At 41.8% G+C, this 15,126-nt stretch overlaps 1 protein-coding gene across 2 annotated transcripts in view; it reads left to right on the plus strand.

Moving 5' to 3' along the window:
• The window catches only part of LOC138603444 (fibroblast growth factor 14-like), a 63,292-nt gene that overhangs the window by 41,127 nt on the left and 7,039 nt on the right, over positions 1-15,126 (plus strand). For both annotated transcript variants that reach the window (XM_069675227.1, XM_069675228.1), the window contains exons 2-3: positions 246-356; positions 4,243-4,346. In XM_069675227.1, coding sequence (XP_069531328.1) covers positions 246-356; positions 4,243-4,346 — 215 coding nt within the window. The remainder of the gene's footprint in view (positions 1-245; positions 357-4,242; positions 4,347-15,126) is intronic.

The following is a 15,126-nucleotide window of genomic DNA, read 5'->3' on the forward strand; positions in this document are numbered from 1 at the left end:
GGAAATCCCTCAGGATGCAGCGAGTGGTCACGTTGTTCTTTAACGACAGACTGCATCTCAAATGTGCTTTCAAGTACTGCTAATTTCTGGGAATTCATTTGTAGATAAATCATGTAAAGTCAGTCTGCTGAAGCTGGGGAACATATTGCTTTTTCGTCTTTAGGCTCTATATAATGTATAACCAGTTGGCTTCTTTTTAACTCTTCTTTTCCCCTTTTGTTTTGGTCTATGTTTGTGTTTTGCAGAACCACAGCTGAAGGGCATAGTAACCAGGTTGTTCTGCAGGCAGGGCTTCTATCTCCAGATGGGCCAGGATGGAAGTCTGGACGGGACCAAAGACGACAGCACCAACTCATGTAAGCAGACCGAGTACTGACACTTACCGAGAGGCGCCATACAAAGCCATGTGGGCTTTATATTACAGTCAGTTTGGGTAAATGTGCATTTTGTTGAGGCAAACCTTGTAAATATGTATGTTTTTAACAAATACAGTGTGACAGACATGTCCTGCAACCCATATAAGAAGTGAGTGTATTCATTGTGACACCAGATGTCAGAGGTGAATGCACAGAGTAGTGCTGACGTCCTATAATACAGAAACAATCATACATATTCATCGATAACTGTCAGAAGGGCAGGATTTAGAAAAACAAATATGCCCGCTACTTCAGCACCACAGACAGCGCCATGGATTCATCAATAAACAGCACAGGAAGGCTGCTGATTTTTCGGAGCAGAGGCCATAGATCATAACCTGCAGAAACCTCAGATAGATAACGGATCAGTGAGTCGACAGACTCGACTTGCATACAAAACTAAACAACCCCTGCAAAGAGTTGGATGGCAGGTTAAAGTGGAATTCAAGGATTTTTACACCTGGACCCCAGCTTTGTTTAATACTTTAGGGGGCAAATGATTGAAGGTAAAAAAAAGTATTTGAAATGTTCAGCCAGCAGCGAGGAAACTTGCAGCAGTGGCTGCAGATATAGGCCTTATTGTTAAGCACTCTCTTCAAGGCCACCAGACTCGGTTGACAAAAGCACTAATTTTACATCCCATAACTTGAGATTTGCTTGTCTATTGCTGACGTGATCGGTTAGTTTGTTTGTGCTACACAAATATTTTGTTGGCTCTAAGCTAAATCTTTAAAACGCCAACGTTACATTACAGAACAAACAAACTAACCGATGAAGGCCACAGTATTTCAGCCACTCTTGTGTTCTGCAAGGTTAAATTACTGATTTTGTCAATGGAGTTTGGTTGTTTTGAATAGAGCAACAGGGCAGCTATACAAACTGATCTAGCCTTTACAAAAAGGTCTATCTCTGTCGGGATGTTTTAGAATAACAATCTGAACTTATGTGAAAACAAGAACTTTTAGTGAATGTACTTTAATCATCTACAGTACAGGAGCAATTCCAAATTTCTTTGCTTCTATTAGTTATAAATGGGGCTTAAAATAAGGATTAAAAATACAGGAGTTCACCTTTAAGACTAAAAGGTTCAAGGTTCTCCATTTACAAGGAATTGAACATCTTATCCATATAAACTATCTCCCATTTAAACCTCTAAATGACTGACAGTAATTTTTAACGTTGGTATTGATTGAATCGGTGCATGCAATCATAAAGAGGACAATGAGACAGTAATAGTGTTTTCATTCTGGCTCCATCTTGGATGTTAGCGCAGGCAGTGTGTTGGACTGAAAGCGACAAGTGGCTGTTGAGAGGATTTTATATTTTAAGGACCAGTTTATTGGACCTCTGCACCGAACACAGCCCTCAGGGAGGAGCTGCAGATGGATGGCTTATTGATTAATGTAGCCTCTGCTGTATTCTGAGAGAAAATCAAATGCTAATCACTACAGCAGGCTTCTCTCTGGTTCAAAGTGTCCTTTCCACATTGGCTCAGCCATCCTCGTGTTGAAGCAGTGTCCGACTTGTTTACTATGGTTTTCTTTTTCTGGCCAATTTTTTCACATCATATTTTGGCAAATGTCTCCTTTAGTTCTTCCACAGCTCTGCTTGTAGATTGGACAGAATTTGCTGCATACTTGTTTGTGAGGCAGAGGCCGTGTTCGAGGGGAGACATCAGTGACATTTCTGCAGCATTTAAACAGGGTTGTTACCATCCCTAATCAGCTGGGTGCATATCATTATGTTAATGAAGGCTGTGCGTGAGCGTGACAGAGGTTTTAAAGTGTGATATTTAATGAGGATGATTACTTGCAGGTGTACTTTAGCTTAACTCTGAACTCTGTGAATGTTGGTTGTTAGAAAGATTTTACAACTATTTCCATGCAGCCTTGATTAGCGAGGATATCTCAGGTGTAATCAGCGCTTTAAATAGCGAGTCCACATCCACAACCCGACAATATCTGTATATATTTTCTTCTGCATTAAATACACAAGTGGCATGTACTAGAGCCCAAATAATAAGTGGATATAACGCCTTTTGATAGTCAACTATTTTAGTAATTTGTTAATCATTTCAGTCATTCTGAAGAAGTCGCTCTTGGAAATTGTTACGACCAATTTCACACATTTTTGACATGTTAAAGACTAAACGATAAATAGTAAAATAATGGCAGGTAAAGCAATAATGAGAATAATCGTTGGTTGTTGTCCTAGCATCAACTGTCCTGGCTTGGGACGGGTTATTGACAGTGTCAATAAAGTCTAAAATGGAAGCAAAGTAGCTTCTAAAAAGATGTATACATGTTCAATTTAGCCAATACTTCTATGAGAAAACATTCATTTGTAGACGATTGAACCTTCGCTAAGCCCCTCCCTTACACAGCCACTGTCCAATCTTATGTTAGCAACCGTAACTAGGCGCGGGAGGCCTGGCAGGCTTTCAGAACAAGGAGAAAAGCTGAAACGGTGCGCATATGGAATCTGCAAGTCTGACAGCAGATATCCAAAAAGTTTAGATGGGGATGTCGTATTTTACGCTTTTCTGAAGCCAAAAACTCGAGAGGAGAGATGTCGGACATGGATTATAAACTGTGGAGGACAGTCAACTGGTCTCCACTTGCGATCCTTTCTGGCCTTCACTACCCGCACTGATGATATCGGCACAGCCTTTATTTCACCGCCCCTTGCTTTGTGCCATCGTTGTGGCAAACTTGTGCAGGATTTTGTTGAGCTTTCCTGTTTGCCTTTAGGAGATCCAGTGTTTGGATCCAGCCCACGATATGCGAGTGATATCCTGACGCGCTTTAAACGAAATGAAAAAGCGTCATCATTTAGTTTTGCTAGCAGTGAGCTAAAACATATTAGATAATGAGATTTATAGGGAGTCATAATGAAACATTAGCTTAAAATAAAGCAATATATTGACTTACCCTGCTGTGCAGGAACATTGTTGCTCCTGTATGAGTGTCCTTAACATGAATTGTAAACATGTGGGGTGCTGGACGCTTGCATTGGGACTGGTGCTTTTGCCTCCATTTTTATGTCCTCTTCGTCTGAACACTCTGCTGACAAATTATATTCTGGATGTAGCTTTCATATTATGCGTGTTGTCGTCCTTTCTGTCGACTTCTCTACGATATTTGGGAACTATTTTTCCAAAAAATGTGCTATTATTTCCCTTGGAACATCTCTCACTGTTATAGTTGAAAACGCCATAATATTTACATGCACAGGCCTAGCAACAGTAACCAAGGGGTGCAGGACTTAGCGAAGGGTCAACTGAAATGCACTACAGAAGGATTTCTGTCTCACTCTGAAACAAGTGTTGAAAAGAAGCAGCTTTTTATGTTACAGACAAAATAAGTTCAGCCTGACTTTTTACACTTCTGGCTCAAAATGCTTGTAAGACAGAAAACAGTTAAGGTTGAGTGATTGAAACAAATCTAAAAAGGTGCATACAGTACAGTGGCAATAGCATTACCTTATCAAATACCTGCAGAAGGCTGTAAGGGCGTGAGCAGCTGTCTTTTCCCCCTACTAGCACTGACTGCTGTTCTTCACCAACCCTTTGAAAGCAAGAGCAAAAACGAACCAGGGTCAACAATAACAATGATATGCAATCTGGCTCTTTAAGGAACATTTCATAATAATAAACTGCAATTATAAAGGTATATAAGAAATGAGAGAACAATGAGTTAAAAAGTCCTGCAAGCAGCCCCCCAGAGACCAGGCTGCTTCTTCACCTCAAACCAGCTGAGCAACACACATTTCAGCTCTCAGTGGGCCGCTCATCATCAACTGATGTTTGTTTCTGTCCTCTCCTCAGCTCTGTTTAACTTAATTCCTGTGGGTCTGAGAGTCGTGGCCATCCAATCAGTCAAGACGGGCCTCTACATCGCCATGAACGGGGAGGGTCACCTCTACTCGTCGGTGAGCACGCACACACAGCACACCTTTGTTTCAGCTGTGCATACGTTTTATTGCTCTTTTTCTGAAGAGATTCAGGTAAAGAAAACAAGAAACCTGAGCGATAACTTTACATATTTTCTTCAGAATGACTTACAAAAAGTACAAAAAGTTTTGGATTGCTTCAGCCTGCAGGCAAGCGACGGGCTGCAAAGTAATCTTGCGGGGCAAAAGTGCCAAATCAAAGTACGTCCCCTAAAAGTTCTTGTTTTTACCGCTGACAGGCTCAGACTGTTATTCTAGGTGTCTGACGATATTACAGAAAGAATCCATAAAGATAAAAAGCTTTTAGTCAAAGTAAAAGATTCTTTTTTTAACTAGCAGCAGCTGTTACATCACCGTTTCGAATCCACCAGACTCCATTGAAAAAAACAGTCATTTCACTTTGCAAAACATGGTAGTTGCTCGTCTACCAATGCGTCGACTGGGTTGTTATTTGCCTTTTAAAATACCTTTTATCACTACATAAAAGCTGACATTATAGAGAGACAAAGAGAACATTAGAGAAGACAGGCTGGGAGAGAGGGAAGAAAAGGGTGGTGAAGAGCAAGTGGAGTGGAAGGGAGATGGAGGAGAAGCGGTCGGCTGCTCGGAGGTCTGCTTGAGTGGAATATGAATTATTTCCATGCTGACTCTTCAGAGAGAGTTCACACTCCTCTACTTCTCTGACATCATCCCTCCTTCCTCCCCTGCACTTCTTTTTTGCGGGTGGGGATGACAGGAGCCAGAAAGGAGGGGCAGAAAGAGGTTATATGGGAGGAGTAGAGCGGAAAGGAGAGGTGATAGAGAGAGGGAACGAGGGAGCGGTAATGGAGGGGAGGACAGGAGATGAAAGGAGGGGAATGAAAGGGGGAGGTGAGAAGGATAAAGGTGAGGCCAGGACAAATCATGAAAAAAGGAGAAGAAAAGGGAGGAAAATGAGAGAAATAAGGTGGACAAGAAGAAGAAAAGGGATTGTAAAGAGAGGAAAGGATGAAGGGGAAGGAAAATGTGTGTAAACAGAAAAGAAAAGGACTAAAATTGAAGATAGAGAAGGAAAACAGGGATGATAAAGGAGGAAAGGGTTGAAGAAAGAAAAGAAATGAGGGTCCAGGTGTGGACAAAAGAGGAAATAATGGAAAGGAGAAAAACGGTATTAGACAGAAGAGGAAAATTACAGAAAGAAAGTAGGAAAAGGGTTGTAGACAAAGAAGGAGAAGGTTTAGACAGAAGGGGTTAGATGAAGGTTGGGAGGAAAGGTCTTGTAGGCAGAAAGAAGAAAGATGGGGACAAAAGAAGGAAGAGTCACAAAGGAGGAAAAGACGGAGTGAATAGAGGATAAAGGTTGGAAAAAAGAAGAAATAAAATAAAGTAGGAAAAATGCTGAAGACGAGAAAGAAAAAGAATGCAGAGGGAGGAGGAACACGGTTGTAGAGAGAAGAGAAAGGAAGCCAGAGGAGGACGACAAACATTGTAGACAGAAGATGAAAAGGTGGAGAAAGGAGGAAAATGAGGAAAAAAAGGTGTAGAGGAAAGAGGGAAAGGGCCGTTTACAGAAGAAGATCAAGATGCAGAAGAAATTATAAGAAAGGTAAAGGGTTATCCATAGAGGAGAAAAAAGGTGTAGACAAATGAAGGACAGAGTTAGAGACAAGGAGCCAGACGGAGGACAAAAGTGATGAAGATGAAAGAAGGAAAAAGGTTGCAGAGAGAGGTGGAAAAGATGGAGAAGAAGGAGAATAATGGCTGTGGATAGAAAGGAGGAAAAAGGTAAAAGGCAAAGGAGGATAATTGTGGGGACAAATAAAGGAAGAACTGTACAAAAAGGGAGAAAAAAGATGGATGGATGGAGGAAAAAAGTTTGACAAATAAGCGGACAAGGAGGAGAAAATGGTTGTGGACCAAAGGGGGAACGATGGAGAGGAAAGATGTTGTCGACAGAAGAGAAAGTAAGGAGGACTTGAAACAAAAAAAGATGTAGACAGTAGGAGGATAGGATTGTCGACATACGAGGAAGAGATAGACAGAGTGGAGGAAAAATGCGAGGAAAGATGGAGAGTGAGAAGAAGTAAAAACGTTGTGGACAAAGGGATGAGAGGAAGGGAGAGGAGTAATCGGGAGGAGACAGAAAGGAGATCTGTGCTGCTCTGCTGGGCTTTCTCAGCCTGTCTCTGAGAGTCACAGATGCATGAGGGCTTCCTGTAAATAATTGAAGAGGGGGAGTCCCCCCCTGCACACACACACACACACACACACACACATACTGTAGAAATAGAAATCCCCTCTAAAGCTGCATAGAGGGAAAGTGAGGCTGTTTGATCGTGCTCCAGCTCTGTGACTGATGTGCAGGCAGCTACACGATAACAAATGTATAACTTACATACAGCAGGTCCGATTTATCATGAAGCTTCATATTTAATTGGCTGCTGCAAACGTCCTGGCAGGTGTCGTGTGTGTTAAGGATGGAGCTGCAGTGCCTAAAGAGATACTCATTAAACATTACAAGGATGCTATCACAGCTTTGTTTTATCCGGGGCTGAACCAGAGCCGCTCACCTCGTGTTTACAGGAATTGAGCAGCTTGTTTTATCGGATTATCTTTCATCCTGACAGGTTGGTTATTGTGGAGGTGTCAGGAAGTTGATGCAAAGCAGATTGTGGTCCTGTAAGTGCAACTCAAAATGTCAGCGTTCATTGCTGTAACATGTTAGAGACAGTCCAGGCTGTGTTTTTATGCTGTACCTGCATCTGTAGGAGAAGGCATAAATCATGTTCATTTAATGATCCCTGCAGGATAAAAGAAGAGGACTGTTTTCATCTTTATAAATGCTCTGAACTGAAGTCACAAAAACATTTAAGCAAATTACTCTGCAATCCTGGCATGAACACAATATTGAGTGAGAACATTTGAAGCACACAGTGACAGCACAGTTATTATAATCAGGACATTGTGTTCTAGATGATGAATACAGTGTGCATGGAAAGGTGTTTGAGGGGCAACTTAATTATGTTCAATTGAATGCAATGACTTTGTATCTGATATATCAGTTATTACAGACAAAAGTTAGTTAGTTATATCACTAAGAAGTAGCTGAGATCATTGCTCGCATCTCCAAAAGAAGAGATTAACAAGTTAAATCTTAAAAAATGACACGAGATGTAAAACAAGACAAGGTCAAAACCTCGTATGTGGCTGTCCGCGTCAGGTCAATGTGCGCTTTTGTGGGCAATGTGTTCCAAGGACTGTCCTTATGAGGCCAATGACAACGTGTTTGAAAGCAGGTGCGCGCTGCACACATAGGTGAGGACTGGACAAGCAGCAGTGCCTACTCCCCCGATCAAAGTATCCAGAGCCATATAGAGACAGAGTCGCATCAGTGGAGATCCAATACGCTCCATGATCCGCCATTGCGATGTCGCAACTCTCTCTCTCTACGGCTCTGAAAGTACCGTCACTTACTCACTCACTCACTCACTCACTCAACATAACTAACAGGCATTAAAAATGCAACTGCGTACTTTTCTACTACTTTTTTGTGTCCTTGATTGGATATATTTATTCCAGTGGTCTTTGCTTTACAAACAAAAAACAGACACTAAATGAAACAAATCCATGAACAAAGTTATTTTGAATTTGTGGTCTAACATTCATGAATTGTTGCAAATTTAACATATGTATGAAATTGTCCAATTTGTTTTCCTTTTCTTTGTTTGTTCAGCCACAGTGGATTACTGTTTACTCGCAACACTTACAGAGGCTGGAAGTGTGTTTGTTGCGTTAGCTCCGCCTACCTTCTCTGGCAGACCAACCACTGCTGGGTGATGGAAAACGCATCACTAAGAGCTTTCATCAGTGGGCCATAGGCTCAATCACCATTGTGTTACCTCATGCAGCAATAGATAGTCTTAATCTCTGTGATTATCACTTTAAAGCCTTGGTTCTCAACTGGTGGGTCGGGACACAACAGTGGGTCGTGGAGCTGTTTTCAGTGGGTCGCGGATGTGTGCTTCAGTTGTGGCAAGTCAATGCTGCGCTTTTATTTTGAAGGACATCGGTTTCCTTTGCCATGCATGCAGTAGAAGGCTAGTTTAGTTACACTTCATGTATTCAGCTCTACAGTGGTTGCGTTTATTGTTTGAGCATATATAAGTAAAGAGAATATTTTTCTGTTAATAATAAAATAATACATTTTATTAGTAGACGCCTTTCAAAACACTCAAGGTCACCTTACAAGGCAGCGTTAAAAACTATCAGTAAACAATAAATCAAAGTTAACAAGACAAATTTACAGTGTTTAAAATCAGAGGTTTAGTGTGACGGATCAAACTGAATATGCAAGTTTAAAAAGATGCACTGCCACTATTGTTCTGTTGTGTTTTGTGATACTGACAAACTGTGATGTTTCGCTCCATCTCAGGTCCAAACTGCACCATTTTTCATGAAATATATCTGAGGAGTAGTCGTAGAAAAAAGTTTGGGTTGCGATTTGTCCTTAAGGAGGTGGTGGTGGGTCCTGAGGTGAGACCAAGTATCTTAAGCTGCAAATCCTCACACGTCACCAAATCAACCTCTTATTCCAGAACTAGGATATAAACATTCCTCCTAACATTTTGGTCGTATAAAACACAGTTGTGGTCGTATCTATCACGCCTTTTATCTCCATCATTCCCCTCTCTTGAGCTTCAGCTTGTTCCTGAATTCACGCCGCTCTGCTCTCACTGACAATCTTTATCCTCTTATTGCAAATTGTTAATGATATGCTGCGAACTTAGTTATACATGGTAGAACTCTCTTATTAATCCCAGATCCCGAGCATCTGGCAGTGTGTGGTTGTGCGTGTACGTGTGGCGTGTGCGTGTGTGGGTTTTCGGGTGTGCGTATGTGTGTATAACTAACAGATGGCACAGTGTGCAATGAGCTGCTACGTGATAATTATGGAGCATGCTGGGGAAAGTGGGAAAAAAGTGCTGATGAGTTTGGGACTGTGTGTGTGAATGAGACCAGAGTGATGAGTGTTGGCGTGCGTGTGTGTGTGTGTGCTTGGGTGGGTGTGGGTGTGAAAATGTCAGCTGGGAGGTGAGACAGGAAGTGGACTTTTTCAGTCAAAATGTTGCCACTTCCTGTAACATAACACTATCCCTGCTACTCCTGCTGTTATTATTAACTTCTGTACGAGCAGAGTGAGAAAGATGACAAATACTTATTGTATAAGGGATAAATGAATAATTAAGTTACATAACTCTCCAAACATTTAAAGCGTTTTGTAAAGGCTATAATGACTTTATCTGTTTATGTGTACATGAGACGTATCTAGATCATGACTGAGGCTCGTTTACAGCACCAGAGCCCCTCTGAAATCTGCTTGTTTTTGAGATCTGAATAGTGCTGACTGTCCAGCAGCCAAGATTAGAAATGGAAATGTATTCCTCCATGCCAGCTCCTGTGACTCAGACTATTGGAGCCCCAGTCTGTCTGCTGGAGAAGACCCGGGAGCCCGAACAGCATCAATGCAAGTCGTTCTTCAATCCAAATATCTCATCCTTTTGTTTCTCAACACTCCTCTTTTTTCCCTCCTTCTCGTTTGGTCCTCAGGTCATGTAAAAACAACTTCAAGTAGATAACGGCTAATCCGGTGCAGGATTAAAAGCCGCCTGATTGTGTAGATATGTTTTAGAAACCTAAAACCCAACGCCTATTAGCACCCTGAAGTAAAAGCAAACAGACACGCTTTGGTCTAGGTCATGATGATGGCAGCTTCTGGTGCCAAAGAGAAGTCTTGTAGAGTTGCCAGATCATAAAAAACAGTTAATTTGACAAAATAAAGCACCACATAAAACGTTGAAATACGGCCGAGGGATGGGAGATTTAAGGGCTGCACAAATCCATTTTAAAGCGTGTAAATTGGAGGTTATTCTTGTTATAGCAACAATCAGATAGCGGGAAAAGGAAGAGAATACAGTGGAAATATGCGGCCAATGACAGGCCTGTAAATTTGATTTGTAGCAGAGGTCCTGCCTGTAACTTAAGTCTAGCTTACACGCAGATATTGTTGTTGGGAGTTCAGGTCCAGGTATAAACTATAAAATATTTCGTGTATCCTGCTTGCACATACTCTATAATTGCAATATCCCAGTTCAGTTCCAGCCAGCGGTGCAAAGCTCATCTCTCTCTCTATCATTTTGTGTCCGTCTCCACACCTCCACTATCTAAAAAAAGCACTCCAACAATAGTCAAATAAAATAAAATAGGAGTAGGAGCGCTTCTTGGACCTGAAAAATGAGTTTATTTGAGGTGCTTTTTAGATTTGGACACATGTAGTTTTAAAAATCACAAGAAAACTCCAAAGCAATCTGTTTTTAAACGTGTTTATTTTGCAGCGCACTCACATGAGGCATCAAACTTTTGCAGCCTTGACCATAAAGGCATCTGTTTAATAAGAGAGTGGAGTTTGGAGTTTGTCATTTTTCATAATCAAGTCATATTTTGTGCGTATGTGTAAATGTCAATTAAAATTTCTGACCAGCAGTCCTGAAGCCAAATATATCCCGGTTTCTTACTTATACCAAAAAACGCATCACATCTGATCAAAGAGTTTTTGCCTCAAAGATTCCTTCTAAACCTTCTGGACTCGACACGTTTTCTTACAATAACATGTTTTCGACAAACATTGTGTTGTGCGTCTGTATGTAAGTGCCTGTGTGTGTGTGTGTGTACTTGTGGCACACGTGTGTGTACGTAGGCGTGTACCTCCATTCATAACACAGTCAGTGCGGCACTCAGACACAGTGGGTCCTGTGATGTCTGCATCCACAGAGATGAGAGGGACGAGGAGTGGCAGAGAGAATAAATGTTAGCCATGTGAGTCAAACACAGACGCACACAGAGAGACGCGCACGTTTTCTGGTGACTAGAGACTGAATTAGTTGCTGGTGAGCAGCGGAGCCTCTTCAAAGGTTACTTGCCGGATGGAAAATATTGAACAATCTGATGAAGTGATTCTGTTTGACAGAAATAACTCATGTATGTGGAGCCTTTTTCTCAGCCTCCCTCCAATCAATACGTGGTATAATGAATTGATTTATGCAGAAATCTAAACCACAAACTCATGCATATTCAACTCAGAGACTGGCTTATTGTTTGAAGTTTAATTGCAGAAGTTATTCAATCAGAAAACTTAACTCGCTGTCATTTAAATGTGACATTTCTCTAATGCAGCCATTTTCTTGCTGACTTGATGTGCCAGACTGTGAGGATATCAGACGATTTGTCAGCTCTCCAGTTGACCATCTGAGGCCTTGTTAAGACTGCCAGCCTAAGTTTCCCTTTTTGGGCTTTTATGGATTATTTGTAAAAAGTCTGGACAGAAAAAAACAAAATGGAATGTGATTTTTTGCTAATTGGATCCAAGCAACATGTCTTTATGTTTTACCAAAGACCTAGTTATAATGCCTCCCTTCATGTAGTGAAAACATGAGATGTTCACACAGTCAGAGAAGGTACAAGTGCGCCGACCTTTTCAGGTATAAAATCCCAGCACACATGGCATCTAAGACGGCAGCAGGGCAGGTTTTAACCGCATGCTCCTGCCTCCTCTGTCGGGCACCGTGCTGTCTGCCGTTTCTGTTACACTTTGTACGTTTGCATCAGTTTTTTGTTCAATTTGAGACTGGGTTTACACAGCCCTTACGAAAATGTCACACGTGAAAACCACATGTGAATGGCCAACATGTGAATAGTCCACATGTGAACCAAAAAGAAAAAAAATAACCTGAAAAACACGTGTCCAAAAACCACGTGTTTTTCAGGTTATTTTTTCCACATGTGAACTGCAACCACATGTGATTATTTCACATGTGACACATTGACTCACATGTGAAAAATATACATGTGAACTGCAACCACATGTGGTTTTTGGACACGTGTTTTTCATGTTGTTTTTTCCACATGTGTCCAAAAACCACAGGTCTCATGCTGTTGCTCCGACACTGATCTGTGTACGATGTTGCTAAAAGCAGGGCTTGACATAAGCACTTGCTTGGTGGTACGACGGTATGTTTGTAACCCCCCGGGGCCAGTAGATAAAGGATTTAACTGGCCCGGTGTGCCTCTAAGATCCACAAGCCCACATGTATGTACACAATATATTAGCCCTCCTGAGATTCACGGTCCGGATGGACAGGACTGATTACTTTCTAAGCAGAATCACGCAGTAATCTCCATCCGATGTCAGCGACACGCCAACACTGTCACACTGTCAAAAACACGTTACACGCCGGTCACTGCACTCAAACACGCTAGTTGAAAAGCTACCACGGACTAGTAAGATGTTTTTCAAACCTCCTACTCCTGGTCAAATAGCAGGAAAAAGAGTGCGCTGGAGTATGAAAAAAAGAGGAAAAGATAGGGCTGGATGCTGTACGGGTATTTTGCAATACCAATGTCATTACCGGGTGACACACACGTTTGAGTTTTCGTACACACACGAGGGAGATTTACTTCCCCCCGCTGTGCATGCAGAGTCTGTGTGTCACCTGCCTGTAAACTGTAAACACGCGTCGCTCCTGCTGTCACAGATGTGCCTGTGGGATGATCAAGGCAAAAAGGCAGTTACACGAGGTGGCTAGAAGTGTGTGTATTCCCGTTATCAGCGGCACCTCATCCCGGTGCGCGTTAACGCTGTGGCTACATAAACGGACAGTTCGCGGTTTACTTTTAATGGCGGCAGAGGTTGTGTGCGCCGACAGAAAGTAGGAGACGATAAGCTTTACCTCTTTATTTATACCCATATGATCATGTTTGGTCTATTTTAGTTTACACAGTTGAACACATATTCAGTAATTAGAACCCTTACATAAGGATAAACAAAATTTGACGTTAAAATAATACCAAAATATCAAATTATTTCAGGGTTTTAATGGCAGGGCCAGTGAATTTGGAAAGTTACTGGCCCATAAATTTTACTCATTGTCAACCCCTGCTAAAATTTTAGTGCATGACTCGCCAAGTTACACATTTCACGCCCTATTCTGCAGAAACACCGCAGACAAAAATCGATGTTGGCTTCATGGTCTAAACATTTCTATAAATGAGCGTATTGTACAGAAATGTTCCCCTCACGTGTATTGTAACATGGTTTAAGGTTGTAATGGTTAGCTGCTGACCCAGATTAGTTCTGAGGATTTAATACAACACATCTTCTCTGTAGCGTCCGTCTTGTTTCCACATTACGACTTAAAGCTCATGAACACACCGAAGAACGGCCTCCTAACACACACAAATCCAATCTGACCCATAGCAGTGAGGACGGTCTTTAAGATCTGACTTGCCTGCAGTTTGAACAAAGCCTTCGACCCAGGCCGTGCCAGCATTAGCAATGCATTAAAAAGCCGTGTAATACATCGCACTGAGGTCCTTGTGCAGAAGTTCTCTCCTCTAACAATCCACTTGCTCTGCTTCCCAGCAAGTCCTTAAGGAGCACCTGTGCTGTGAGTTGTTGCCCCAGCTCTAACACACCTGATCCAATTACGTCCCACACATTTTCATAACGGTGTAATTGGATCAGGTGTGCGGGTCTGGAGCGGCGGAGGAACATGGCGGTGTTTCTGACACCCCGAAAGCGGCGCTGTGATTGGAGTCAGATTTATGCTTTGATTCTGGGCTGGAGGACATCCTTTCAAGTCCCCTCTCAAAGCAGCCTCTTCACTTTTTTGTTTCCCTATGCCGACACTCCTCCTCTTCCTTCTTCTCCGTGGGCTTCTTTTCTTTAGAATGATTTGTTTACCCACAATCCCCCTGGGTAATTAGTGCTGTGATAATAACTGGTGTTGGAAACAAACACACCCACTCACTGAGCAGTGCATACAAACAGAAACACACACACATATACGTACACAATGGGATGAAAACAACTTCCTTGAGCTTAGCCGCATTTAGTAATGTTACATGTAGAGCACCCGATGTAACTTTTAGTTAATTAACTTCAAGTTGAAGAGCTTTGTTCAACCGTACAAATGTCTCAGGTTATTTTGCTAAATATATTTGACTTATTTGATATCCTTAACACCGATTTATTGATTTCATTCATGTCACGCAGCCCAACAAGTAATAAAATAAACTGTGGACCAGACAATAAACTCTTTCTTGATTGTTATAGAAAAGAAAAACGGGTGATTTTCCAAAACATTTCAAAAACTGCTAAAATCTTGGTGAGTTTGTCTTTCTTTGTTGTGCTGCCAGCATGGAAGAAAAATCTCGGTGGGGAAGCTGCATGGTGTGACTTTTTAATTCTTCAGCTCCGCAGCTGTGAAAGAATCAACAATATCTTAACAAACAAAGCAACAGTGTTTGCACAGTAACAATGGACTAACTACTGTTTTGGAAGCATTGCCTAAATGATAAGTCAAAAAACACTCATGGGTCAGCAACTATGGGGTCAAATAACGATTTTTGCAAGTGTAGAAATATGCGTGCACACAAATAAGATTTGCAAATGTGTAAAAAGTTTTTGTAGCTGTAGAAAGTATTTGTGTATGTGGACTTAAAATTTTAGTTACAGACACAATTTTCCTATCTGCATGTGTGAAGCTGAAGTTACAAGCTACGTGCGCCTCAGCTAACCCCCCAATCAGCTCGCCTCCACCTTGTCCACTAACTATCCAATCAGAGGAACCTAACCTGTCCAATCAGGGCGCAACTGATTCTAGCGTGTGCATACAGATCCAGTCAACGCAAGCGCTCCAGGCCTATAAGGGTGCTCAGTGTAACA

Source organism: Semicossyphus pulcher, unplaced genomic scaffold (assembly GCF_022749685.1).
Source record: "Semicossyphus pulcher isolate SPU_LCO1_2020_fin unplaced genomic scaffold, fSemPul1.0.p SCAF_24, whole genome shotgun sequence".
Classification (NCBI taxonomy): domain Eukaryota; kingdom Metazoa; phylum Chordata; class Actinopteri; order Labriformes; family Labridae; genus Semicossyphus; species Semicossyphus pulcher.